Source organism: Nycticebus coucang, chromosome 12 (assembly GCF_027406575.1).
Source record: "Nycticebus coucang isolate mNycCou1 chromosome 12, mNycCou1.pri, whole genome shotgun sequence".
NCBI lineage: Eukaryota > Metazoa > Chordata > Mammalia > Primates > Lorisidae > Nycticebus > Nycticebus coucang.
Genome location: NC_069791.1, coordinates 100,047,868 through 100,075,610, shown reverse-complemented (window position 1 = coordinate 100,075,610; position 27,743 = coordinate 100,047,868). Strand labels below are relative to the sequence as shown.

Here is a 27,743-nt window from a genome sequence, read left to right as displayed (position 1 = left end):
ACCCCAGGGCCTTCACATTTACTCTATAAATAGGTGAAAACTATTCATCTCCCAAATAAATTCCGGATTTAACTCCCCTCTTTCTTTGAGTCTCTGTTTAAACACAAAAGCCTTCTTTGACTTCTTTATGAAAATACCAAACTAATCCCTGGTGCTCACTGATCCCTTATCCTGCTATGATATTTTTTTCCAACTTCCTTATCACTACCTGATACATTATGTATCTGTTTGTTTATCATCTGTCTACATTTCCCAATAAGAATGTCAGTTCTGTGAGGACCTTTGTTTTATTCACTTCTGTATCCATAGTACCTATTGATAGAATAGTACCTGGCATATAGTTGGTGCTTAATAAATAGGAATTAAAGGAATGGGCATGGGCTGCCCCTTCCCAGCTATGATTTCAATATGTCAACCTGAGGTCATTCCCAGAACTAGAGGTTTTTAGTGCTAAAACTAGACAAATCTGGTTTTGGTCTCAGACAAACATGTGAGTCATCCTACTTCTAAGTCTTTAAGTTTCATCACTTATTTAAAAAAAATAGTATCTTCCTCACAGAGTTGAGTGAGAATCAAATGAGTGCATATGTATTAAAGGCTGAGCCTCTTGTCTAATCTATCACAGGCCCTAAAACTACGCAAGTTGTAGTTGTGTTTTGACAACCTGTCTCTCTGGGGTTCAAACACAGTGAGCAGTCTGCATGCCCTCTTCACTGTGCCCAGCACCCTGCCTATGCCCATGGCACCCTGCCAGGAGCAGTAAAAGACATTTCATGGCCCTTTTTTTTTTTGAGACAGAGTAACACTATGTCGCTCTTGGTAGAGTGCTGTGGCAACCTCCAACTCCTGGGCTTAAGTGATTCTCTTGCCTCAGCCTCCCAAGTAGCTGGGACGACAGGCGCCCGCCACAACACCCAGCTATTTTTTGGTTGCAGCTGTCATTGTTGTTTAGCGGGCCTGGGCCAGACTCGAATCTGCCAGCCTTGGTGTAAGTGGCTGGCACCCTACTCACTGAGCTACAGAGACTGAGCTGTTTTGGCCGTTTTGATGCAGCTATTTTGGTGCATCAGATATGCTTGGAATTTTGATTAAGCCCATTTGTCACAGAGACATTTAGACTTTTACCTTTAAAAAAACATTAATTTTTTAGGTTTTAAAAGTTTGATTTATCAAATACTGTGCAAAACATAATCTCAGCACTGAAGTGAGGGCAATTTAGGGAGTCAGGCACCAGCTGGTAAACAAGGAATGAATAACCAAGGGGCATTTCTTACCAGCTTGCTCTCCCTGGAGAGAGCCATCAAGTAATTGTAAGCAAAGCATCTGTTCATTGCCTGGAAATTCACTTCGAATTGTTAGCCCCTTAAAGTCTCAGATTTTTCCCTTAAAATTAAATATACTGGCTAGATGTGGTGGCTGATGCCTATAATCCTAGCAATTTGGGAGGCAGAAATAGGAGGATTGGTTCAGCTCAGGAGTTCAAGACTAGCAAGATCCCGTCTCTCATAAAAATAGAAAAATTAGCCAGGCGTCATGGCAGGTACCTGTAGTCCCAGCTATTTGGGAGGCTGAGGCAGGAGGGTCACTTGAGCCCAGGAGTTTGAGGTTGCTGTGAACTAGGCTGATGCCATGACACTCTAGCCTGGGCAACAAAGTGAGATTGCCTCAAAAAAAAAAAAAAATTAAATGTCCTAGGGAAAAGAGGAGGGGAGGTTTGGGTCACAATAGGATCCATTGTTCTCAACCCCAGATCAACACAGCAAGTTTCCCAGGACCTTCCAACAGCTCTGTCTATTCTCTCAGTAATGGCCAGGTTACATTTAAATACTATAAACTCCCTTAACATGATAAAGAACTGATATCCGCTAAGATGTTAAACTAATTATAAAAGACTTTTTAAACTACCTTTTTTATGTATTATAAAAATACTATATTTGTTTTTTTATTCTCCAAATGAGGTAGAAATGAATTCCATAGGAAGTGAAACCCCTGGTGAACCAGGAACAAATTATAGGTCGGAGTGTCTGAGCTATTCATTACTCGGAAGTAAGGGCAGATGGTGGATCCTTTGCATAAGCTTCATTGGGTTTAGATTTGTCATGTTGCCCTGAAATAAGGTTACACACCCAGTGGCAGGCTCACCACTCCACTTTCATTACATTTTTTTGTTTTAAAAACAACATGAAAGCCTCAAAAAACAAAGGCTTTACGAGTCTCTTGTCCTAGAAAGGACATAGTGGCATCAAAACACTGACTCAAGGGTGGTACAGTAGTGACTCTCGCCAATAATCCAAGCCCAGCACTCTGGGAGGCCAAGGCTGGAGGATCCCTTGAGCTTAAGAGCTCAAGAATAGCCTGAGCAAGAGCAAGACCACCATCTCTACTAAAAACAGAAAAATTAGCTGGGTGTTGTGGCAGGTGCCTGTGGTCCCAGCTACTTGGAAAGCTGAGGCAAGAGGATCACTTGAGACCTGGAGTTTTTTTTGGTTTTTGGTTGTTTTTTTTTTTTTTTTTGTAGAGACAGAGTTTCACTTTATCGCCCACAGGAGAGTGCTTTGACATCCACAGCTCACAGCAACCTCCAATTCCTGGGCTTAGGTGATTCTCTTGCCTCAGCCTCCTGAGTAGCTGGAACTACAGGTGCCCGCAAGAACGCCTGGCTATTTTTTTTGTTGCAGTTTGGCAGGTGCTGGGTTTGAACCCGCCACCCTCGGTATATGGGGCTGGCGCCTTGCCCACTGAGCCACAGGCACCACCCTGAGACCTGGAGTTTGAACTGGCAGTGAGCTATGATGACTGTAGCCAGAGAGACAGAGTGAGACGCTGTCTCAGAAAGGAACAAACAAAAACAACCACTGGTTCAGAAGTCCCTGTCTCAGAATTGCCCCTATTGCAAAAGGTTTTGCCGCAATTGCAAAATATCCTGCTTTTGACTGGAAAGCCCCATTTAGTACCCAAACCGTCACAGGGGCTTTAGTCTCAGCTCTGAGGAGTTTCCTGACCAGTTAAGCAGGGTCAAAACCCACGGTACCCTTCATATTATTGCACAATATCATCCTTTCTCCCTTCAATAGCAGGAGGCGGCCTAGGATGGGGCTGAGGTGCTGCCTTCCAGAGTCTGATACAGGTGCTGGTTCCAAAGAGACCCAAGTCAACACCCTCTGGCCCAGCATGAGACTTTCTCAAATTCCTTAGCTCAAGCAATCCTCCTCAAGCCTCTGCCTCTCAAAGTGCTAGGATTACAGGACTGAACCAACGTGCCTGGCTGCAAGCTGAGAATTTTATATATCTACCATCTGCATCATAAATGTGCATTTCAGTTCACCCACTTTTTAGGGAAAATAGTGGGTTTGGAGGTTATTTTCTCAGCAGGATCTAGTAAACTGGATGTTTGTTGTCGGCTATTAAAACAAAAGCACCAAATATTCTACAATATAAAATATGTGGGCTCGGCGCCTGTGGCTCAAGCAGCTAAGGCGCCAGCCACATACACCTGAGCTGGCGGGTTCGAATCCAGCTGGCCTACCAAACAACTGACGGCTGCAACCAAAAAGTAGCCGGGTGTTGTGGCGGGCGCCTGTAGTCTCAGCTACTTGGGAGGCGGAGGCAGGAGAATCGCTTGAGCCCAGGAGTTGGAGGTTGCTGTAAGCTGTAATGCCATGGCACTGTACCCAGGGCGACAGCTTGAGGCTCTGTCTCAAAAAAAAATAATAAAATAAAAATGTGGACAGACTGGAAAATAAGTTAAATTCAACCAACCAAAACTTATGGAAGCCTGGATCCCAGGCTGGGCAGTCACCCTGCTCGGGGCTGTTTGTTCTGCCAGGCATCAGAATTTTGTGACTGCCCTGTGGGAGCTACCCCTTCTGAGCCTGACTGGTCAGCTGGAAAGTAACACCTATGAGTAGTGATGAACAGTAAAATCATAGATTATTGTCACACAGGAGGCAATGTTGTAAAGTGTTTTAATAGAATGAATTTGGATCCTGGCTCTGGGCAAGTCACCAACCCACAGATTCCTGGCTGTAAATGATGATGATAAACTCAGCCATGCAGGAGTGCTACAGAAATTTTAGGAGATAATGTTTACAAAGCAAGCAGTGCCTGGCAAATAAGAGGTGGTGGTGAAGGGTAAATTGTATTATCAACAAAACATCTTTAAGCCAAAAAGTTTCTGGGAAGGATAGAAAGTTTAAACTAAGATATGCAAATAATGCCACCTAAGTGAAAAAAATACCACTGTTTTGCAACCACCGTTGTAATAATTCATTTAGGAAAGGATCGTCAATGAATCTTAAAATCATTGGATGACAAAGTGTGGGGGAACAAGGCATTTTTCACATGCTCAGGTTACTTATTAATTATAGAGAGAAAAAATTGTCCTTTTACAATAGGAAGTTCTCGAGGACAGTTAGATATAACCCACAGTCTAACAATGAGGAAACAATCATACAAATCTACTTTGAAAGAAATTCTGCTTGAGATTTACGTCTTGGGGAAAAAAGGACAGGGAAAAGTGAAAATGTTAAAAAGGAAATGGTAGAAACTGAACAACTGAAAGCAATGCATGATGTCTGGATCCCGGGTTTTAAAAAGAAAGCTACAAAGGACATTTGTAGGACAAATTGGGGAAATTTGATTACGGACTGATTATAGTATTGTAAGAGGTTATGTTTCTTGGGTGTGACAGCTGTATTGTGATTATTTAAAATAATATCTTTGTATTCTTATTCTTAGTATTTAGAGTATTTGGGATATTTGGAATGAAATGTTTTTAATTTATTACCAAATGATTCAGAGAAAAAGGAAGTGTGTATATGTGTATGCCTGCACTCACATGCATGCAAAAGTTAAAGAGAGAGGAGCAGAAAATACTGTAACATATAAACAGCTGGTGAGTCCTGGTAAGTGATACATGTTTTCACTGTATGATGCTCTCCATTTATCTTTAGGTTGAAAAATTTTAGAACAAAAGGTTAGGGATAAAAATCAGGGTATGCAAAAGAACAGAAGAATGTAAGTAAGGTAGAAGTCAGCTTGGTTCATATGTGGCTTTCATGACCTTTGGAGCCCCCTCTGGGTACCCCACCCAGCTATGAGTGGAAAGATGCTTGGGCCTTTTCACCATTGTATTTCTAACATGCTAGTAGTGTCCAGAACATGAACTCGGTAAATGTGCATGGAAGAGCCTCAGGGAACAAGGGTTCAGTCAGCTCTGGGAACAAACCAGGATAGCAGTCTGGGCGTGGCATTTCAAAGCCTTCATGTTGCATGGATGGACCAGACAATTGGAACTGGGTCAATATGGGTGATGCCAGAACTCATGCGCTGGCAGTGCCCTTTTGGCTTCACCTGCCTTTTGGGCAGGGAGGGACAAAGCTCTTGGGGCTATATTTGCTGCCCAGCCTTTTCCCTTGCCCTCGGCTCTGGGAAGGGTCATAAAACTCCTAGAGTTTGGAGAACAACAGTTGGCCAAGGGGGGTGGTGACCCTCAGCATGGTCTTCTGTGTTCCCACTCTCCCGGCCCCATATCCTGGCAGGAAGAAAGACTAGATGGAGCATCTAGAACCCAATCCCAGACCTTCCCTTGCAGACTTGCCCGCCTCTCTGCAGTCTGGCATGGATGTGGGAGCTTGGTTTTGGGTCCACAGGTCTGGCAAGGCATTGACCCCTCCCAGCTGGAACAGCCTCTGAATCTGTGAAAAGAGGACACAAGCCAGCTTTGACACACCCTGTCCTTAGTCTCAGTTCTCACCAAAGCACAGAGAACTTCCTGTGCCTTTTCTGTTCGTTCTTTTTAGCTCACAGCAACCTCAAACTCTCGTGCTCAAGCAATCCCTTTGCCTCAGCCTCCTAAGTAGATGGGACTACAGGCCAGGGCCACCACACCTGGCTCATTTTTCTATTTTTAATAGAGATGGGGTCTCATTCTTGCTCAGGCTGGTCAAATTCCTGAGCTCAAGCCATCCTTGGGCCGCAGCCTCCCAGAGTGCTAGGATTACAGGCGTGAGCCATTAAGCCCTCCCCCCTTTTCCGTTGTTTCACAAGCTGCACCCTCTTGCCTACCCTTGATTCCCCAGGACAGAGGGATTCTTCTGCCAGAGGCCACACAGCTGGCTCCAGCCTCTCCTGCTCAGCACCATGGCCAGGACCCTGAGTGACCATTTGCTGTCCACCCTGGAGGAATTGGTACCCTACGACCTTGAGAAGTTCAAGTTCAAGTTGCAGAACACCAGTTTGGAGAAGGAACACTCCCGGATCCCCCGGGGCCAGCTACAGACAGCCAGGCCGGTGAGGGTGGCTGATCTGCTGGTCACCCACTATGGGGAGGAATATGCTGTGCGGCTGACACTGCAGGTTTTGCGGGGCATCAATCAGCGCCTCCTGGCAGAGGAGCTTCACAGGGTGATCAGCCAAGGTAAGTGTCTCAGGCCTCCTCCTTGCCCAGGGCTGACTGCTGGCCACTCCTTGGAGGAGGAAACATATGCTCAGACCAGTGCACTCTGACCTGGAGGTCAGCAGTCCCGGGTCTACCAGAGCCTAGAAGAATATGGTCAGGTGTGTCCCTTCCCTCACTCTAGTCTTCGGAGCTGTGTTAGTAAAGCTCCTTAAGGCTCCCAGTGGCTTAGGGGGAAAAAAGCAGGTTAGGATCAGGAGAGTCAGGAGTGGAGGGCCTAGTCTCAGAGAATTCTTCACTACATTTGTAATTAATACTCATGTCAGACAATTATCTTTGGGTTAGCAAAATGGGCTTGCTAACCAATCACATCAACAGGGCTGGTATGTGTGTAACTTTCTCATTGTTAGCTACCTAATTTAGTTTTGAATTACTCTCTAACACACTTTACAAGGGTATTTTAAAATTCTCAAGAGGACCTTTCTTTATCTTTCTTTTTCTCACTTCCTCCCTCCCTTCCTTCCTTTCTTCTCCCTCTTCTTCTGCTATCCTTTTGTTGCTGACCTAATACACCAGTCTAAAAAAATACTCTTTAATGTTTGAATTTTTCTTCTTTTTCATAGACTTTTAAGACTATATCAGAAATGCTTGCATATATTTCTATGAAGTAGAACAGTTTACATAACATAAGAAGTCTCAGCACTTTAAAATAATAATGGAACTTAAATCATAATCTGAGTCTAATTTGATAAGTGAAATTGCATTCCAAATGCAATTTTTTAATAAAAAAAATTAAGAGGGAAAAATAAAAATACACATAACTACTGTATGGTCTAGCAACCCCTTGTCTGAGTATAAATAAAAATAAAGAAAATAAAAAATAAAAAAAATAAAAAAATAAAGAAAAGAAAATTCCTTTTGATGTTCTCAAATCTGGTTATTAGAATCCTCAAAATCTCTCACCAGTTCTAGAGCCAGTTTTGGTAACTTACATTTTCCTAGAAAGCCAAGAGCAAACTGTTTAAATAACTTTAAAATAATTTTAATGAAAACTTCTTTAAACTAAAAGTTACAATGGTAATTACAGTTTATCTTCACTTTCTTTTTTTTTTTTTTTCTGGTATATGTGGCTGGTTATCTTCACTTTCTTATTAGAGACTAGTTTTAAAATTGTGTACCAGAAAGATATTGCAGGGATTCTTTGGAATGTTACAAAGTACTTGATTCAAATTTTGTTATTATTTTTACTTATAAAGCCAATTAACAGATTCATATTAGAATGTATCAATAACCAAAAGGTAAAGTATTCGGGGCCACTAGTGTGATAGCTCATGCTGTACTTTAAATTACATAGACCTTGGAATTAAGGAATTTATGTCATTTCTGTTTCAACAATATCCTGAAATTTCCAGGCAAAACAGCCATTTACATTTACTTGTCTGTGTGAATTAGAATTTTCTTTAACTCATGCAACTGATAAAGGAAAGTGGATCCCACAACTGGGATCTGGCCTGACAGCCAAGTGAATTCTTGGCTTCTCATGAGAAAAAAATCAAGAATGAGCTGGCAGAGTAAGGCAAAAGCAAGTTTATTGAAGTAAGAAAAGGTCAGTAGCTCTTTCTCAGAGCAACAGAGAGTAGCACCTTGTGAGATTCCAGGACCTTATTTTATTTTTTTATTTTGAGACAGAGTCTTGCTCTGTCACCCGGCTAGTGTGTAGTAGTGTCATCATAGCTCGTGGCAATCTTAAACTCTTGGGCTCACTCAACATTTCTGCCTCAGTATCCCAAGTACTTAGGACTATAGGCATGCACCACACCGGGCTAATTTTTCAATTTTTAGTAGAGATGGGGTCTTGCTCTTGTTCAGACTGGTCTTAAACTCCTGAGTTCCAGTGATCCTCCTGCCTCCGCCTCCCAGAGTTCTAGGATTACATGTTTTGTATCTTTTATTTAATTTTATGTTAAGTGGAGGGAGGGTTATTCATAATATTTTTGGGAAAGTGGTGGGGAGTTTCAAGAACCAAGGGTTCCTCCTCTTTTTTTTTTTTTTTTTGCAGTTTTTGGCCAGGGCTGGGTTTGAACCCACCACCTCTGGCACATGGGGCTGGTGCCCTACCCCCTTGAGCCACAGGCGCTGGCTGTTCCTCCTCTTTTTAAATTATACAGAATAACTTTAGGAGTTTCCAGGGCATTTGTCATGGCACTTGGTGAGAGTTTCTTGTAGTAGCTAATACATTTTAAGCAGGGTATAGTGAGCAGTGGCATTAACCAAGGCTATCTTGGTTTTAGCTGGTTTTATTCAGTTTCTCCACTGCCTCCTGTTTTTCAGACACCTTGGATGGGGTCTTATGATGTTTTCTTCAGCAAAGTCTGCTGGTTCCCTATCTCACAACCACAGAAAAATATAGAAATAATTAGTTTTCGGTTTTAACTGTTTTTCATAACCCTTGATTTCAAATTTTTGTGATCAAACACCTTCATTCCTCTCTATTTACTGGTTTTAGAATAAGTGGATTTTTCACATCTATAAAACATATATAAGTTTATACCAATAACCTAGAGTTTTTATTTATTTTGTGTTTTGGAGTTGTGCTTAAGATCTTATTTGATAGCCGGATATTGTGGTGGGCACCTGTAGTCCCTACTGTAGAGGCTGAGGCAAGAGGATCACTTGAGCCCAAGAGTTTGAGGTTGCCGTGGGCTATGATGCCACAGCACTCTACCCAAGGAGACAGAGGAAGACTGTCTCAGAAAAAAAAAAAGGAGAGAGAAGATCTTGTTGGAAATAAGTCTTCCTGCTTTAAAAGTTTGAAAAGTACTATTTGAGAAATATACAGCAAAGAATTAGTGTGTTCTTAATGGTAATTGAGTGCCATTGTCTAGAACAGTGGTTCTCAACCTTCCTAATGCCGCAACCCTTTAATACAGTTCCTGTGGGTCGCAACCCATAGGTTGAGAACTGCTGGTCTAGAATATTCTGAATTTTGTCCTAAATTTTTTTTTTTCCTGAAGCAGAGTCCCACTTTGTCGCCTTCAATAGAGTGCGATGGCATCATAGTTCACAGCAACCTCAAACTTCCGGGCTCAAGTAATTCTCTTTTCTGTCTCCTAGGTACCTGGGACCGCAGTCGCCAGTCACAACGCCTGGCTATTTTTTTTTTTTTTTTTTGAGACACAGTCTCACTATGTCGCCCTTGGTAGAGTTCTGTGGTGTCAGAGCTCACAGCAACCTCCAACTCTTTGGGCTTAAGCGATTCTCTTGCCTCAGCCTCCCAAGTAGCTGGGACTACAGGTGCCTGCCACAATACCCAGGTATTTTTTTGTTGCAGTTGTCATTGTTGATTTTAGCTGGCTCGGGCTGGGCTCAAAGCACCAGCCTTGGTGTATGTGGCTGGCGCTCTACCCACGGAGCTATGGGCATCGCCCAGCTATTTTTAGAGATGAGGTCTCACTCTGGCTCAGGCTGGTCTCTAACTCATGAGCTCAGGCAATCCACCCCCCTCCCAGAGTCCTAGGATTACAGGTGTGAGCCACCTTTCCTGGCCAGTTTGTTCTAATTTTTGAAAAAATTCTCTCTTCTCGCCCTTCTATCAACCCTTGGCCCTGAGTGTAGGGACAGTTTCATGCCTTTGCATCTGGCTGTCTTTTCAGAATATCCAACTCAAGAAAGTAGCACAGACAGTTCTACAGCTTCTTGTTCCACTGGGGAGAATAAGTCCAAGAACCTGAAGACAGCGGACTCCAACATCGATCAGAGCAACGACGGGGTGGCAACCCCGCCCTCCAGCCAGCTGGAGGCAGGGCGAGGAACCCCCAGGAAGCCTGTTGGCAAGCGGAGGGACTCAAAGGGCCTTGAGTGCCTAGAAGCCCAGGGAAAGCCATGGCTCCGGGGCACACCGCTGCTGTACAGGAGAGGCACAGGCCTCAGCAAGGCGCCGGGGACCCCTAGGGCAAGCACCGGGCTCCGCAGGAATGCCAGTTCAGCAGGAAGACTCCAAGGGCTCTCCAGTGGGGCCCTGGGGAGGAAAGAATCCAAGAAATCCGAAGAACACATATATTTACCTTCAGGAAAGAAGCGACCCAAAAGTCTTGAATTGACCATTCCTTCAGTGGAGAGAGAACTCCCACACCCAGAAACACTGCTGACTCAAGAGGAAATAATCCCTGCAAATCCAGACGAGGCAGCTATTTCCAAAGCTGTGGCCACTCTGGATGTGGGGGCTACTGTGGCTGGGGAAAAAGACTCACAGAATCTAGAACATTCTGGGGGAACCTTCAGGAACACACTTTCCAATGCACTGTTGGCTGGAGAAGAAAAAGCCACAGTGCCCTGGGAGGAAAATAGAGTTGGGGTCCAGGAGATCCCTGAGACCATGGAGAAGATGGTAGACAGTGTGCTCCATGAGTCTTCAAATCTAGAAGTCCCTGAATCTTCAAGTGAGAAAAGACCCCAAAATCCAGAAGACCTAGCATCCTTAGGAATGGTGGCTTGTAAAGGTATTTCCCTCAATTCCATTTTATCCTCACAGTATTTGTATTACTGGGATTCCCGGTTGCCTCCTGGGGTCCCTTTGCAAATCTTTGCAGGCTGTGGACCCTGAAAAAAATACATATGTATATGCACATCTTCACAGATATGACATCACATTTCCATTAGTTCTTGGACACTCTGAAGTCCTTCTTTAGAATCTAATGGACCCCAGGTTGAGAATCTGGGGAAAAAAATGGGTAAAAGTACTGACTTCTCACCATAACCCCATAGTGGTATGTCATGGGGCTGAGATTCTACCATTTGTCTTTTTCTGAGCAGGGAGGTAAGCCTGTTGCCCCAATCCTGAATATTTGTCTTTTATTTATGAGGGAGTCATTAGGACTGTTTGGTTGTGAATAACAGGAACCCCTTGATAACCACAGCTTCAACAAGATGGAAGTTTGTTTCTCTTTCACATAAATGATCCATGGGCCAGAACACCAGGCCTCTGCTGTTTCTCTGCTCTACCAAATTTCTCTCCAGTTTGACGTCACAAATGGTGACAATCCTCAGGTGGCAGAATAGAGGACAAAGGGGTATAGGGAAGGTTTCTAGAAGCTATTTATGACATTTCCATTAACATCCCTTTGGCCAGATTGTAATCAAATGGCCACACCTAACTGCAAGGGAGGCTGAGAAATGTATGGGTGTTTTTTCATGTGTGTCATTTTATTTTTATTTATTTATTTATTATTGTTTGGGACTCATTTAGGGTACAAAGAATTAGGTTACACTGATTGCATTAGTTAGGTAAAGTCCCTCTTATAATTGTGGCCACCCCCAAGAGGTGAGCCATACACTGTGACCCCCTATCCTCCTCCCTTCTCCCTGCTCCATCATTCCCCCACCACCTCCTTGTATTAGCTCTGCATGGGGTTTTTTAAGGGAAGGGTGGGGGTAAGCAGCCATATGGAGAGCAATTAATTCTGTCACACGAGAAAGCTGAAGAATAGTTATTGGGGGCCACAAACAGTCTCATTTGAAGATGTGCTGTGAACTCCTGGGACACTTTGAATGGGAGGATTGGGAGGGGACCAATGGCTTGAGTGTGTTTCTGTTTCTTCTTACATCTCCTGTTATTTCTGCTCATGCTACTGGAGTGTTGGGGCAGAGATAGTTGTAATTGTTACGTCTTCATGGTGAGTTCAACCCTTTCACCTTATAAAGTCCCCTTCTCTGCTTTCACTTAATGCTTCCCGAGGTTGGATGAGAGTAGTGATCCATTTATTCTTTGATTCAACACACACTTCCTTAACTCTTATTACTATGTGCCGAGTACTCTGTTAGGGGCTGGGGATCCAGCTAGGATGAGACACCTGAGTCACTGTCCCATGGGAGCTCCCACTCAAGTCACAGGCAACCAGGTGTGGTTTTTCGTGGCAACACAGGCACTGCTCAGGATGTCTTGCTTTCCTTTATTTTATTTTATTTTATTTTTTGAGACAGAGTCTCAAGCTGTCTCCCTGGGTAGAGTGCTATGGCATCACAGCTCACAGCAACCTCAACTCCTAGGCTTAAGCTATTATCTTGCCTCAGCCTCCCAAGCAGCTGGGACTACAGGTGCCCGCCACAACACCCCACTATTTTTGGTTACAGTTGTCATCGCTGATTGGCAGGCCTGGGCTAGATTTGAACCCACCAGCTCTGGTGTATGTGGCTGGTGCCTTAGCCGCTTGAGCTACAGGTGCCAAGCCTTGCTTTCCTTTTTTTTTTTTTTTTTGCAGAGATAAGAGTCTCACTTTATTGCCCTGGGTAGAATGCCGTGTCATCACACAGCTCACAGCAACCTCCAACTCCTGGGTTTAGGAGATTCTCTTGCCTCAGCCTCCCAAGTAGCTGGGACTATAGGCGCCCACCACAATGCCTGGATATTTTTTTGTTGCAGTTTGGCTGGGGCTGGGTTTGAACCCACCACCCTAGGTATATGGGGCCGGCGCCCTACTCACTGAGCCACAGGTGCCCCCCTTTTCAAATGGCTTTTTTTTTTTTTGCCGTTTTTGGCCGGGGCTGGGTTTGAACCCACTACCTCCCGCATATGGGGCCGGCGCCCTACTCCTTTGAGCCACAGGCGCCTCCCCCTTGCTTTCCTTTATATCACCTGCTAGGTCCCTGCCCAGGCTGGAGGAAGACACAAGAGTTTTAGCAAAGAACCATCGGTCTTTCTTTAGAATAAATGCCTAAGAATTCCAAGTCTGAGGAATATCTTGAGGGTAACCCTTAGCTTTCAGCCCCCCTGGCATGTTTGCTGCCTCACTATGTGATAGGCAGGGAGGAGAAGCTATGAAGTGGTCAGAGTCTGAGCAACAGGTCATGCATCCGCAGCATGGGCTCTCTCTCTCCTGGGCTTTGCAATACCTCTTTAGAAACATATTGAGTTTGCCACTCAGGACATTTTTCCACTGCATGTCCCCAGGGAGCCCACCAGACAAGGCTTCGAATACCCTTTGCTACACCCAGGAAGGAGATAGAGTTGGTGGAACTTACGTGCAGGATTCCTGCATCTGCCCTGTTGCTTCTGGGAACCCTGAGGCCTCAGGCAGCCGCCCATCCAGCTGCCTCCAGTGCCAGGCAAGGAGGAACTCTGGAAGCCTAAGCCCCCAGCTCCTGCCACAGTGTAAGCGCCACATGAAGCAGGTCCAGCTGCTCTTCTGTGACGATCATGGGGAGCCCATATGTCTCATCTGCAGGTTGAGTCAGGAGCACCGAGGCCACCAGGTGCGCCCCATTGAGGAGGCTGCCCTGGACTACAAGGTAGGTGCCCTACGGGTCCCTCTTCAAGACACTTGGACACATTGGGCCTTGCTTCATTTTCCCAACAACTCCAGAATGTTGGTGCATTAGCCAGGACTTTTGGTCTGTATATGGAAAAACTGGAATACAAACCAAGCCAGCAATGATAGATGTATAAGTTTATGTTGATCAGAGCTGCAGGGAAACTACCTTCAAGTATAGCTGAACCCAGGGGCTCAGTGGAAGTTATTAGGTCTTTCTCTCCCTCTCTCTCTCTTCCCCATCTCGGCTCTGCTTCCCTCGGTGACAGATTCATTATTCCTCTTTCCTGAGTCTCACTTCCCCTGCTTTTGGCTGCAGCACCCTCAGTTTTGCCCCCAGAAGCAGATTCTCCCGGACTCTAGAGCTGGCACTAGCTAAAGATGGCAGGAGCCAAGTTTAAGCTTCTCAACAAGTGCTTGTTTTCCAGGAGCAAATCCAGAAGCACCTGAAGCATCTGAAAGCGCTGAGAAAATCTGGGGAGGAGCAGAAATCCCAGGGAGCTACGCAGATGGCCAACTTTCTGGTAAGGCCATAGTGCCTTGTGGCCAGTCCCTGCCTGTTCACACGTATAGGAGGAGAGAGGGGACCTGGACTGAGCAAGGGTCCCTGAGATTCTGCTCTGACTCACAGGGCAACAAGGATGGTCACTGGCTGTTGGGGAGCAGGGGTATAAAACTGGCAGCCAAGGGTGAACTCATCTCTGTAAAGGGAGACAAACCCCAGCAGGGACGGGTCACCTCTGAGGACCCTGTCTTGCTTTCTCATACTCACCACAAAATGAGGAACTGATTCTAATCCTGTCACTGAAAGACAAGATTGAGGAAGAGGGAGAAGAGACTTTTTAAATTTTTAAATATTCCCGTGTATTGTTTTTATAATTATCGTCTTTTCTATGAAAACTATATTGATTTTAAGTCAAATGATTAAAATAGCTATTTTAACCATTGAAAACATTTTCTTTAAAACTGGTTTTGCGGCGGCGCCTGTGGCTCAGTGAGTAGGGCACCAGCCCCATATGCCAAGGGTGGCGGGTTCAAACCCAGCCCCAGCCAAACTGCAACAAAAAAATAGCCGGGCGTTGTGGTGGGCGCCTGTGGTCCCAGCTGCTCGGGAGGCTGAGGCAAGAGAATCGCATAAGCCCAAGAGTTAGAGGTTGCTGTGAGCCGTGTGACGCCACGGCACTCTACCCGAGGGCAGTACAGTGAGACTCTGTCTCTACAAAAAAAAAAAAAAAACCAACAAAAAACTGGTTTTGCAACACTACAGATTTCAGGGAGTGAAGCTTGGCCTTTTTCTGTCAGGCTGGTGTCCAGCCTCTTGGATGCATAGGTTGCTTCCATTTTTTCTGGAAGTAGAGGTGCCCATCCTCCGCAGAGCCTTGATTTGTCTAATGCATTTCCTTGGCTGGATTCTGTCTCCCTCTCTTGAGTTCCAAACTTTTGACAAGTTGAGTATGTACCCACCACATCTCCCTGGGCAACAGGTACAGGTAAGGCAGGAAAGAATGGGGAGACTAGCCTCGATGTCTGACTTTGGGGACACTCCCAAATTATAGCAAAATGAAACCCTCTCCTAGAAAGCCAGGTGGCTGGAGAAGGGGTCAGGGATGTCCCTAAGGAGGGAGAGGCAGAAGACTAGGCTGCTGAGGAAAACCAAGAGAGAAAAGAGAATCTAATCTTCCCTTAAGACATTCACAATAGCATGGGGTCCTCCTTCCTTCTCTACCTTTTCCTTTGTCTGCTTTTTTCCCTAGTCAAAAAATGGTGTAGTGGTTCATGCCTATAATCCAGTACTTTAAGAGGCTGAGGTGGGAGGATCACTTAAGGCTAGGAGTTTGAGACTAGCCTGGGCAATATAGCATGACCCTGTCTCTACCAAAGTTTTTTTGTAAAAACCAGCTAGGCATTGTGGTGGGCACCTGTAGTCCTACATTCCCAGGAGGCTGAAGCAAGAGGTCACTTGAGCCCATCAGTTTGAGGTTGCCATGAGCTATGATGAATTCAAACCTGGGCAACAGAGTGAGGACCTAAAAAAAGTTGTTTTTTATCATAAGGGAGGGGGAAGGAAAACTCTTCTTTATAGCAGAATACCAGATTATACAAATATAGAATGATCAAATTCAAAATTGTCCATTATACAGACCCCACTAGAATAATTGACACAAGCAGGAATCATTAACAGATGCTAACGATTTCAGGTCTTTCTTAGAGAAAGATCATCAGAAAACAGGATATTTATATACTCTCCAAGTTAGTTAATAATTATAAAGGAAATAATGTATGTTGACATGGAGAGGTCTGGTAGGTCCCTCTTTAACCAAGTGATAATCCAAATATCAAAATAATAGTGATGGATCAAGTGGCAATTTTTGCCTCCAGAAGGGATGCACTAGGAATAGCATGTGCATCAGCTATGTAGTTTTCTTGCCTAACGTGTTTAGTATGAATTTAATTATGAGCAAAGTTATCAGACAATTTTAGAATTTGGCTATTGAACAAGGAACAAGGCAACTGAACTGGCCTCTTAAAAAAAAAAAGTCAGCCGGACACTGTGGCTCATGCCTGTAATCCCAGCACTCTGGGAGGCCCAGGTGGGTGGATTGCCCTGAGCTCAAGAGTTCAAGACCAGCCTGAGCCACCCCATCTCTAAAAAACAATAGCCAGGCGTTGTGGCAGGTGCCTGTAGTCCCAGTTACTAGGGAGGCTGAGGCAAGAGAATCACTTAAGCCCAAGAGTTTGAGGTTGCTGTGAGCTGTGATGCTACAGCACTCTATCAGGGACAACAAAGTGAGACTCTGTCTCAAAAAAAAGTCAACATCACCACTGACAATGACATCAAAAGGTGAAAACACATTTTTGGTTCATAAGAATTAAAGAGTTGGTCCTGTCCTTTTGAATAGAAAATGATAAAGACTCTTAAGCCAGTCTTTGTGGATCTGAAGGACCCTGTCCCCCAAAGGAAGGAAGTGGTGCTCTTAAGTTGTGTCACCTCTCTGAAGAGCTAATGACTGATCCCTGAGCAATGGTCGTGGATACAACATCCACCTACATTCAAATGTACTGACCATCCTCATTCAGAACCATCACTGAGGACCTTCTGTTGTCCAGCACTTCATGGGTGGAGAAAAATCTATCCTGGAGCAGTTTGGGGGTCACAGCCTCGTGCACTTATGAACCTGGGCATATGCCACCCTCACAATGGCTTTCAAGGAAGGGTGACAGCAGGTGTCTTAGTTTCCTATATCTGCCCTAACAAAGTATCACAGATTGTGTAACTTAAATGATAAACATTTATTGTCTCATGGATCTGGAGGCTGGAAGTCTGAATTCAGAGTTGGTTGGCAGGGTTGGCTTCTTCTGAGGGCCATGAGGGAAAGATCCATTCTGTGCCTCTCTCCTCAGCTTATAGGTCCCTGTCTTGTCTGTATAGCTTCACATCATATCCTCTCTTTGTGTCTCTGTGTCCAAATTTCCTCATTTTTTTTTTTTTTAGAGTGAGAGTCTCACTTTGTCGCCCACAGCTCACAGCAACCTCCAGCTCTTGGGCTTAAGCAATTCTCTTGCTTTAGTCTCCAGAGTAGGTGGGACTACAGGCACCTGCCACAATGCGTGGCTATTTTTTTGTTGCAGTTTGGCCAGGGCCAGGTTTGAATCTGCCACCCTCGGTATATGGGGACTGTGCCCTACTCACTGAGCCAAAGGTGCCACCCCCAAATTTCCTCATTTTATAAGGACACTAGTCATGTCCAATATGGCTTCATCTTATATCTGCAAGGATTCTGTCTCCGAATAGGATCACAGTCTGAGTACTGGGGGCAGGGGCAGTTACAACCTCAATATATGAATTTTGGAGGGACACAGTTGAGTGTGTAGCATCACTTTTAAGGGCATTTTCCAAGAGGTAGCCCTGGCCACTCTCAGTCTGTTCTGGAAGGTTCCAGCCACTATTGCTCTCTGCTCAGGAATCCAGGCCTCTAAGAAGGTGAGGAAGGCTGCCTCTTATCTACCTTCTGGAGGAGATGGGCTTCTAGGGACTGTTGGACACACATGTCCACCCCTCAGCACAGACTTCCTTGTCTCATGCTTCCCAGAAACAAACTGAAATCCAGAAGAAGCGGATGCAGAGCCAGCGGGAACAGCTCTGCCAGTTTCTGGCACAGCAAGAGAAGCTCTTTGTGGCCTGGTTGGAGGAACTGGGCCAGACTATTGGCCAGGTCAGGGAGACATATGGCACCCGTGTGTCCCAGGACATCACCCTGCTTGATTCTCTGATTGGGGAGCTGGAGGCCAAGCAGTGCCAGTCAGAATGGGAGCTTCTGCAGGTGAGTGCATCTGGATCCACCACCCATCAGGTTGCCTCAGTCCCCCAGGTTTGCCCAAGCCAGTGGGTAAGGCCCTTGAGATTTGGGATGGGTCTTGGTTGTGGTGACTCTCAAGGCCTCTTGTACTTAGACCCCTTTGAGTAGGTCTCCCAAGAGCCCAGGGTGACCCAACATCCAGGAGATCCCTGGCATCACCTAGAAAGGTCAGCAGGGCTTAACTCTGCTGGACTGGGTACCACCTAGTTTGATTAGAATTAGTAGAGGAGAAGTGCTCTCTGGGGCTGGGCGTGTGGAAAGGGTAGGGAGCAGCTGAAAGCCAGGAGGAAAGGCCAGGAGTCAGTACAACCCCTTGGAGACTGGTAATGGAGAGCTTCCCTCTTTTCTCTCCTAGGACATCGGAGACACCTTGCACAGGTACAGAAAGGCCCCATGGTGTACCCTTGGATCTTGCAGGAAGCATTTGGGGGAGACAGTTCTAGAAGGGCCCTAGGATGGAGGTTCTCTCAACCCCTGGGTCTGTGATTCTCACTCCTCCTATTCCTGTAGCTTCCTAAGGCCTTTCTGGATTTGCAGGGAGAGTGAGAGCCCAGTCAGGAGGGTGGCTGGCAAGGTAGGCTGCAGATGAAGAATGAATTCAGCCCACCCTGCCAAACTAGATGGAGGCTTCCTAAGAAACCTCTGGAATGGACTGTGTCCCATGTAATTCGCCTTAGGAAGACTTTCCCTGAAGAACTGCCGGTGGCCTCGGGGAAGGAAGTACATCCAGGAGTCTCTGGGAAGCCTACTGGGAGTGGAGCTGGGCCCAGCAGGCAGCGCAGGGAGGGTAGGAGGGGGCTGGGTCTTAGAATCACCTGGAAGTTTTACAAAATCCTGATGTCCTTTTATGTCTGGCTTTTTTCAATTAACATAACATTTTCAAGGTTCATCCATGTTACAGCATGTATCAGAATTCCATTCCTTTCTATTGTGGAATAATACTGGTGTGTGTATATACCACATTTTGTTTAGACATCACGGACATTTGGATTATTTCTGCCTTTTGGCTATTGTTAATAATGGTATTATGAAAATGGGTGTACAAAAACTTGCTTGAGACCCTATTATTTTGGGTATGTAATTCCTGAAGTGGAATTCCTGGATCATAAGGTAATTCTATGTTTAGTGTTTTTGTTGTTTTTTTTGTAGAGACAGAGTCTCACTTTACTGCCCTCGGTAGAGTGCCGTGGCATCACACGGCTCACAGCAACCTCCAGCTCTTGGGCTTATGTGATTCTCTTGCCTCAGCCTCCCGAGCAGCTGGGACTACAGGCTCCCGCCACAACACCTGGCTATTTTTTTGTTGCAGTTTGGCTGGGGCTGGGTTTGAACCCGCCACCCTCAGTATATGGGGATGGCACCCTACTCACTGAGCCACAGGCGCCGCCCTGTTTTTGTTGTTTTTTTTTTGAGACAGAGTCTCAAGCTGTCACCCTGGGTAGAGTGCCATGGTGTCACAGCTCACTGCAACCTCCAACTCTTGGGCTTAAGCGATTCTCTTGCCTCACCCTCCCAAGTAGCTAGGATTACAGGTGCCCGCCAGAACACCCCACTATTTTTTCTTTGTAACTGTCATTGTTGTCTGGCGGGCCCAGGCCAGATTCAAACCCTCCAGCTCCAGTGTATGTGGCTGGCACCTTAGCCACTTGAGCCACAGGTGCCAAGCTGTATGTTTAGTTATTTGAAGAACCACCATACTATTCCCCACAGTGACTGTATCATTTCACATTCTCACCATTAATGCCCAAGGGTTCCAATTTCTTCAGATTTTTGTCAACACTTATTATTTTCTTTTGTTTTAATCGTAGCCATCCTGGCCTGGGCACGGTGGCTCACACCTGTAATCCTAGTACTCTGGGAGGACAGGTTGGGTGGATTGCTTGAGATCAGGAGTTTGAGACCAGCCTGAGCAAGAGCAAGACTCTGTCTTTACTAAAAATAGAATAACTAGCCAGGCATTGCGGTGGGGCCCTGTAATCCCAGCTACTCGGGAAGCTGAGGCAAGAGGACTACTTGAGCCCTGGAGTTTGAGGTTGCTGTGAGCTGGACTGATGCCATAGCACTCTACTTCAAGTGAGTCAGACTTTGTCTCAAAAAAAACAACAAAAATCATAAGCATCCTAATGAGTTTGAAGTATTTTATTGTGTTTTTTCTCCTCATTTATTATCATTTATACTTCCATAAAAAGACAAAGACTAGTAAAGTATAATTAATTTGAGATAGATGATTATGGTAATAATTTCACTGCCATTTTAAGGCATTTTAAACCATTATTAAAACTCATTGTGGGGGCGGCGCCTGTGGCTCAGTGAGTAGGGCGCCGGCCCCATATGCCAAGGGTGGCGGGTTCAAACCCCGCCCCAGCCAAACTGCAACAAAAAAAAAAATAGCCGGGCGTTGTGGCGGGCGCCTGTAGTCCCAGCTGCTGGGGAGTCTGAGGCAAGAGAATCGCGTAAGCCCAAGAGTTAGAGGTTGCTGTGAGCTGTGTGATGCCACGGCACTCTACCCAAGGGCAGTACAGGGAGACTCTGTCTCTACAAAAAAAAAAAAAAAAAAACTCATTGTGGTTTCGGTATCAGTGTTTTTTACTTCTTTTTTTTTTTTTCGCAGTTTCTGGCCAGGGCTAGGTTTGAACCCGCCACCTTCAACATATGGGGCTGGCACCCTACCCCTTTGAGCCACAGGCGCCACCCGGTATCAGTGTTTTTTAAAGCTCCCCATTAGATGCCAATCTGTGTCCAAAGTTGAAGGCCAATGTTTAGAACTCAGTCCGGAAGAGACTTTTCTATGCATAGTCTAGGCTATCCTGGTGTGCTCTGTGGACACTGCACCTCACTTCCAGCTTGGCCATCCCCTTGTTCCAGCCCTCTGCTTAATAGTCTCTTGTCTCTAGGGCCGAGACAGTGGCTGCTCCTGAGCCATGGGCCACTCCACCAGAGATGAAAGAAAAGATCCATCTGCTCTACCAGAAATCAGAGTTTGTGGAGAAGAGCATGAAGCACTTCTCGGGTATGTGGGATTGGGGAAAGTGGGAGGGGCAATCTGCTCACCTCCTCCTTGAGATGCCATAGCTCCTGGCTTCCCTTGTCTATCTTCATGTTCTTTCAGCCTCTCCCTGATCTGTCCCCAGGGAAGGGACCTGACTTGAGCTTCTCTCTGCTTCCTTTTCCCCCTTTTTAGAAACACTTCGTTCAGAAATGGAAACGTTCAATGGTGAGTCTAGCTGTGACAGTGTGAGCTGCCCAGGGGTTACTGTTATGTTCCCTCATCACAATAAGGATAAGGGAACATCACTGTTGATTTGGGGGCACTATATAGAAAATGTCTGGAACAAGGAGAAAAAGTCAAGGCAGGCTCCACAGGCTTGGTGCCTTACTTGTTGTCTGAGCTAACTTAGTAGACCATGGAGTCTCCAAGGCAAACCTGGGTACCTGGGAGGAATGGGACTGTAGCCAAGCATAGATATAGGGCCCTGAGCAGTGGGATGCTTGTCTTTCCTTGTTGTGGGGACAGTGTAATTTAGCCCCTCTGAATGTGAATGCTCAAAGGGGCTTTTTTTACCTCATCTTGTTTTTCTCTGCAGTTCCAGAACTGATTGGTGCTCAGGCACATGCTGGTAAGTGTCCAGAACAAGGCAAGTGGCCAGGCCTGCTGGGTCCCTGTGCTGGGTCCCCACCATGTTCCAGAAGAGCAGCCCTGTCTCTTAGAGGTTGGGGAAACTCTTTGGGGACCTTACTCAGACCCCCAGCTAGATATTGTTATTCTCTCTGCAGTTAATGTGATTCTGGATGCAGAAACCGCCCACCCCAACCTCATCTTCTCTGATGATCTGAAGAGTGTAAGACTCGGAAACAAGGGTGAGCGGCTGCCTGATGGCCCAGAAAGATTTGACAGCTGCCTCATTGCCCTGGGCTTTCAGAGCTTCCTTTCAGGCTGCCACTACTGGGAGGTGGAGGTTGGAGACAAGACAGGGTGGGTCCTGGGCATCTGCAAGGCATCCTCGAGCAGGAAAGGGAGCATGACACTGACACCAGAGAATGGCTACTGGGTAGTGATGATGATGAAGCGAAATGAGTACCAGGCATCCACTTTTCCCCCAACCCGCCTGAGAATGAGGGAGCCCCCCAGGCGTGTGGGCATCTTCCTGGACTACAAGGCTGGAGACATTTCCTTTTACAATGTGACTGCCCGATCCCATATCTACACTTTCACTGGTGTATCTTCCTCTGGGCCCCTTCGACCTCTTTTCAGCCCTGGGACACATGATGGAGGGAAGAACATGGGTCCTCTTACCATCTGTTCAGTGGGTAGCCAGAGGCCTCACTGAATGCCCAATACTACATCTCTCTTACAGTTCCTGTATTCACACACTCAACAATCGTTATGGAACACCTGCTGGGTGCCGAATGCTCTAGGAAATGTAATGAATAATAAAATGTTCACTGTACCCAAGAGCTTACCCATTGGTAACAGAAGTAGGCCAGGTACAAAAATGTCGTTAAATCCCCAGAGTGGAGACAACACATGCATTGATGCTGATGACGTGGTAGATATCACAGAAGGAAGAATGTGGCCGTTGCATAATAAATCATTCCATGAAGTAGCACTCTCAGATGCTCCTGAGGCAGAAGATTCTGCCCATGGCAAGGATGTGTCCCTTCATTTTATCCACCACTGTCTTGAGGAACTGGGAATCCTAGAGAAAACACAAGTAGACTAGATTTTAATATAAGTATTTGTATACATGAATTAATGAACTGTGATTCTTAAGAATATTGACTGGTCCTCAGGAATAAAGCAATTAGAAAATCTGGTCATAATTGCATTTGTCACTTACTTGAACACTGTGGGATCCCATTTTCCCACAGAATGCCATGGAAGAGATGGGGCTGCTACAGTAGAAGAGCATTTGATGTACATTCTAAGCATCAAAGTATTCTGTTTTGGTTTGTAGCAGAAAAATCTGTGGGGCTATGAAATATTAGGTTGTTCTAGTTCACACAGACCCCTCTATTCACCCCATTTAAATATATGTAAAGGGAAGGGTTGTAAGAACTAAAAAGAATCAAATAAAGATTAAACATCAAACTCTTTCTATCCCAACTCCTCTGTCTTCACTATTAGAGTCAAGATTAGAAAATATCAATAATCAGACTAGGTGTGACAGCTCATATCTGTAATCCCAGCACTTTGGGATGCTAAGGCAAGAGGATTACTTGAGACTAAGAGTTGTAGAATAGCTTGGGCAACATAGTAAAACCCTGTTTCTACAATTTTTTTTTTCTTTTTGAGACAGTCTCACTTCATTGCCTTGGGTAGAGTGCCATGGCATCATGGTAACACACAGTAAACTCAAACTCTTGGGCTCAAGCGATCCTCTTGCCTCAGCCTCCCAAGTAGCTGAAGCTACAGGAGCCCACCATAAGACCTACATAGTTTTTCTATTTTTAGTAGAGACAGGGTGTCTCGCTCTTACTCAGGCTGGTCTCAAACTCCTGAGCTCAAGCAATCCACCTGACTCGGCCTCCCAGAGTGCTAGAATTACAGACATGAGCCACAGCCCACAAAAAAAAATTTTTTTTAATTAGCCAGGCATGGTGATATGTGCCTACAATCCCAGCTCGTCAGGCAGCTGACATGGGATGATCACTTGAGCCAAGGAGTTAGAGGTTACAGTAAAATGATTGGGTGACAGAGAGAGAGACCCTGTTTCTAAAAAAAGAAATAAAAAAGAAAACCCTCAAATATCTACCATTATTCAATTACAAAAGTAACTCATTATTTGAAAATGTATGGGTTTATAAAACACAGTGAAAAAAATTCCCTTCAGCTGGGCAGTTGGCTCATGCCTGTAATCCTAGCACTCTAGGAGGCTGAGGTGGGTGGATCCCCTGAGCTCTGAGTTTGAGACCAGCCTAAGCTAGAGCAAGACCCACCCCTCCACATCTAAAAATAGTTGGGTGTTGTGTCAGGTGCCTGTAATCCCCAGCTACTTGGGAGGCTGAGGCAACAGAATCACTTGAGCCCAGGAGTCTGAGAGTCTGAGGTTGCTGTGAGCTATGTGCCATGGCACTCGGGAGGGGAGGGGCAACAAAGTAAGACTATCTCAAAAAAAAAGAAAAAAAAATTCCCTTCAATCCTACTTCTTACAGATACCATTAACCTATGTTGAATGTTCCTCCAGTTAATTTTTTTTTTTTTTTGTAGAGACAGAGTCTCACTGTACCGCCCTCGGGTAGAGTGCCATGGCGTCACACAGCTCACAGCAACCTCTAACTCTTGGGCTTACACGATTCTCTTGCCTCAGCCTCCCGAGCAGCTGGGACTACAGGCACCCGCCACAACGCCCGGCTATTTTTTCTTTTTGTTGCAGTTTGGCCGGGGCTGGGTTTGAACTCCCCACCCTCAGCACATGGGGCCGGCGCCCTACTCACTGAGCCACAGGCACCGCTCGTCCTCCAGTTATTTTTTAAATGACATCATACAGATTGCTTTTTAACTTGCCTTTTCACTTACCTCTTTTTAATGGTTTCATTAGATTCCAATGTATAAATATATCATTTAACCAATTTTTTGACATTTCAAACAAAGCTATCCCATCTCTGTAGTTTTCTTTAGAGTAAGTTCTGAAAAATGAACATTACATAGTTTATGAACATTTTGCTGTTTAAAATAGTGCCATCTTGCCCTCTTAAATAAGCAAGAATGTTGCTATATGAACATTTCTTTCAGAACATTGAATATTACTTTTGTTATTTAGTATTTTAAATTGCATTTATTAATTCTATGCAATGACTACCCTTGCGTGTTAAAGGGCATTTGCAGATCTATACGTTGTTTGTACCCTCAGGTAAGTTCTGATATTTCAAATGCATTTATGATATCCATTATGACATCAGTTTTTAAAAACAGGATGTCATCAACTGAAAAAAAAATCTTTTTCAACTTATCTTTTTTCATTTTAAGCTTATATATATATATATATATATTTTTTTTTTTTTTTTTTTTGTAGAGACAGAGTCTTACTTCATGGCCCTCGGTAGAGTGCCATGGCATCACACAGCTCACAGCAACCTCCAACTCCTGGGCTTAAGCGATTCTCCTGCCTCAGCCTCCCAAGTAGCTGGGACTACAGGCGCCCGCCACAACGCCCAGCTAGTTTTTGGTTGCAGTTCGGCGGGGCCAGGTTTGAACCCGCCACCCTCGGTATATGGGGCCGACACCTTACCGACTGAGCCACAGGCGCCGCCCAAGCTTATATTATTTTTAGTTACAAAACTGAAGTGACACAATCGAAAAAATTATTTTACTCCCCTCTATTTTCAGCCCAAACTCATGAGTAACCATTTTAATAGTGTCTATACCTCAATACAAACACACAGGGTGTTTTCTGTTTGTTCCAAAAAATATGCATTATATACATAACTCTGAAATTGTTTTTTTTTTTAATTTAATATCTTATGGCCATCCTTCCAGATCAGCATATAGTTCTAATCCATTTCTCTGGAGTAATTTCTACAAGTATCGATATGCCTGTTTATTTAATTATTTCCTTATTGATGTGACATACATGCATTTTGTTTCCAGTTTTTGTGACTACAAAGAATTTTACATGAAATTCCTAGAGACCAGATTCACAGAGATTGTGAAGGTCAAAGAATATATACCTATACTTTCAATTTTAATATATTATAAATGAGTGTACACACCATGCTACCAGCAAAGGGAGTGCCTATTACTCCAGTTTCTTCATTGCTTCACAAGTGAAAAATGTAGTCCCTTTTAAAGTGGTAATCTTGACCAGAAGTGTAGTTAAGAATCTTTTCAAATGTTAATGACCAATTAGTTTTCCTCCTCAGTGCAATGGCTGTTCTTATCTTTTGCCTTTGTCTTTTGTATGTTGGCTGGGGCTCTTTTTGTGCTGGGAATGTCTGATTCTTTGTGCATCTTATTTTTTATAGTTATTTTCCAGTCTGTTACTTGTATGACTTTCTTAATAGCATTTTAAAAAAGATTTTAAAGATTATAATCCCACAAGTTTGTTTTTAAAGGCATCTCAATTTCCCGTTTTGCCTGAAGTTAAACTTAATGTTCTTGGTGTTCTTTATTATTAATTCCATTTTTGTATGTAGTATAAAAGGACCGAAGGGAGTCTTACTTTTTTCCCAAAAGAGTAGATGGTTTTTGGTAGCACCATCTATTTCACTTTAAGGAGAAATGCTATCCTTTCATCTAGGCCCACATATATTCAGGTCAATTTTTGGACATACTATTTTTTAGGCTTTTGAAGTAAATTTTAACGTCTGGAAAGGCTGGCATTTCTGATTTTACAACAATTTTTTGGTGTCACAGTTTTTATATTCCTTTTCTTTCTCTTTCCTTATTATTTGTTTTTATATACAGAGTCTCACTGGTCACGCTTGGTAACACAGCTCACAGCACCCTCAAACTCTTGCGCTTTACTGGGACCACAGGCACCCAACGCTATGCCCAGCTAGTTTTTGGTTGCAGTTGTCATTGCTGTTCAGCGGGCCCAAGCTGGGTTCGAACCCGCCAGCCTCGTATACGTGGCCGGTGTCCTACTCACTGAGCTACGGGCACCGCCCCTTTTCTTTTTATATTCCTTTCTTTTTAATATATTTTCAGCCCTGGTTAAGTAAGCGAACTATAATTAAAGTTGGGGGAAAGCATTCATTTATATTTTTACTTTTGTCATCTTGCATAGAGTTCCCAACCTTGATAAACGCCCTCACTGGGGAATAAACTGAAACGCAGGGACTAAACGACGCTGTTCAGCCGTGATGGGACGCTGACATTGAGAAAGGAAACAGAGGCAGGTTGGAGCCTGGCCTGGGCCTGTTAAACAACAATGATAACTGCAACCAAAAATAGCCGGGCGTTGTTCCAGGCGCCTGCAGTCCCAGCTCCTCGGGAGGCTAAGACCAGAGAATCGCTTAAGCCCAAGAGTTTGAGGTTGCTATGAGCTATGACGCCACAGCACTCTACCGAGGGCAACACAGTTAGACTCTGTCTCAAAACAGAATAAAATAAAAAGAAAGGAAACAAAGAGACGTTCCGAGGACTAGGATCTCGTAGAACAAAAAGATGGCCAGTCCAGACAGCAGTGTGTAAGTTGGCAAGCTAGGACGAGAGAAGGTTCCTCCTCCTCTGACCATTGGACCTCCTGCACAAAGGAATGGTAGGGAAGTCCCCAGAGAAGGGCGGAATCCTATGCTGACTACACCTCCACTACCTCTGCAGTCTTTTGACCAGCCGCATGCCGCAACGGAAACTGCGATAGTGGCCTTGCACAATCCTTCCGGTCAAAAAGACAGCCGGCTTCCGCTCAGTCCTTGGCCCGGCCTCGCCCCAACCGCAGCGCCTGACTATCCCTCATTGGCTGTTTCATGCCAACTACATTTCCCAGGAGGCTGTGGAGATAGGGTGGCCGCCTCTGGAGTGCTGCCAGTCCGTCCTGCAGGACGGGAACGAGCGTACTGCTTTCTGTCTCCCAAACAGAGCCTCAAAGAGAGCGGCCGTCACCAACCTGGCCTCCCTTCACCGCTGAGAACTCCGCAGGCCGTCCTCGAGCCTTGCTGTCTCAACAGAGACTGCTCGCTCCGAGCGGGGAGACCAGGCTTCCGCACCGGAAACAAAGCACCGGTAGTGAGGTCACGGCCGCA

The 27,743-nt window shown here is 45.1% G+C and overlaps 1 protein-coding gene and 1 long non-coding RNA gene across 2 annotated transcripts; one reads left to right on the top strand and one right to left on the bottom strand.

Annotated features, from left to right (window-relative positions):
• The first annotated feature begins 6,114 nt into the window (after positions 1 to 6,114).
• Positions 6,115 to 22,390, top strand: MEFV (MEFV innate immunity regulator, pyrin). Its single transcript, XM_053557723.1, has 10 exons — positions 6,115 to 6,418; positions 10,051 to 10,896; positions 13,344 to 13,681; positions 14,130 to 14,225; positions 17,793 to 18,023; positions 18,415 to 18,437; positions 20,954 to 21,069; positions 21,241 to 21,273; positions 21,644 to 21,676; positions 21,834 to 22,390. Exons 1-10 carry the CDS (start codon positions 6,142 to 6,144, stop codon positions 22,385 to 22,387), a joined length of 2,547 nt encoding a protein of 848 aa, XP_053413698.1. The 5' UTR covers positions 6,115 to 6,141; the 3' UTR covers positions 22,388 to 22,390.
• Positions 22,391 to 22,621: 231 nt separating this feature from the next.
• On the bottom strand, positions 22,622 to 27,699 carry LOC128562604 (uncharacterized). The gene is made up of 3 exons (XR_008373471.1): positions 27,608 to 27,699; positions 24,577 to 24,686; positions 22,622 to 22,756 (listed from the first exon to the last, which is right to left on the bottom strand). It is a non-coding gene; the product is annotated as an uncharacterized LOC128562604 (long non-coding RNA).
• Between the last annotated feature and the right edge of the window lie 44 nt (positions 27,700 to 27,743).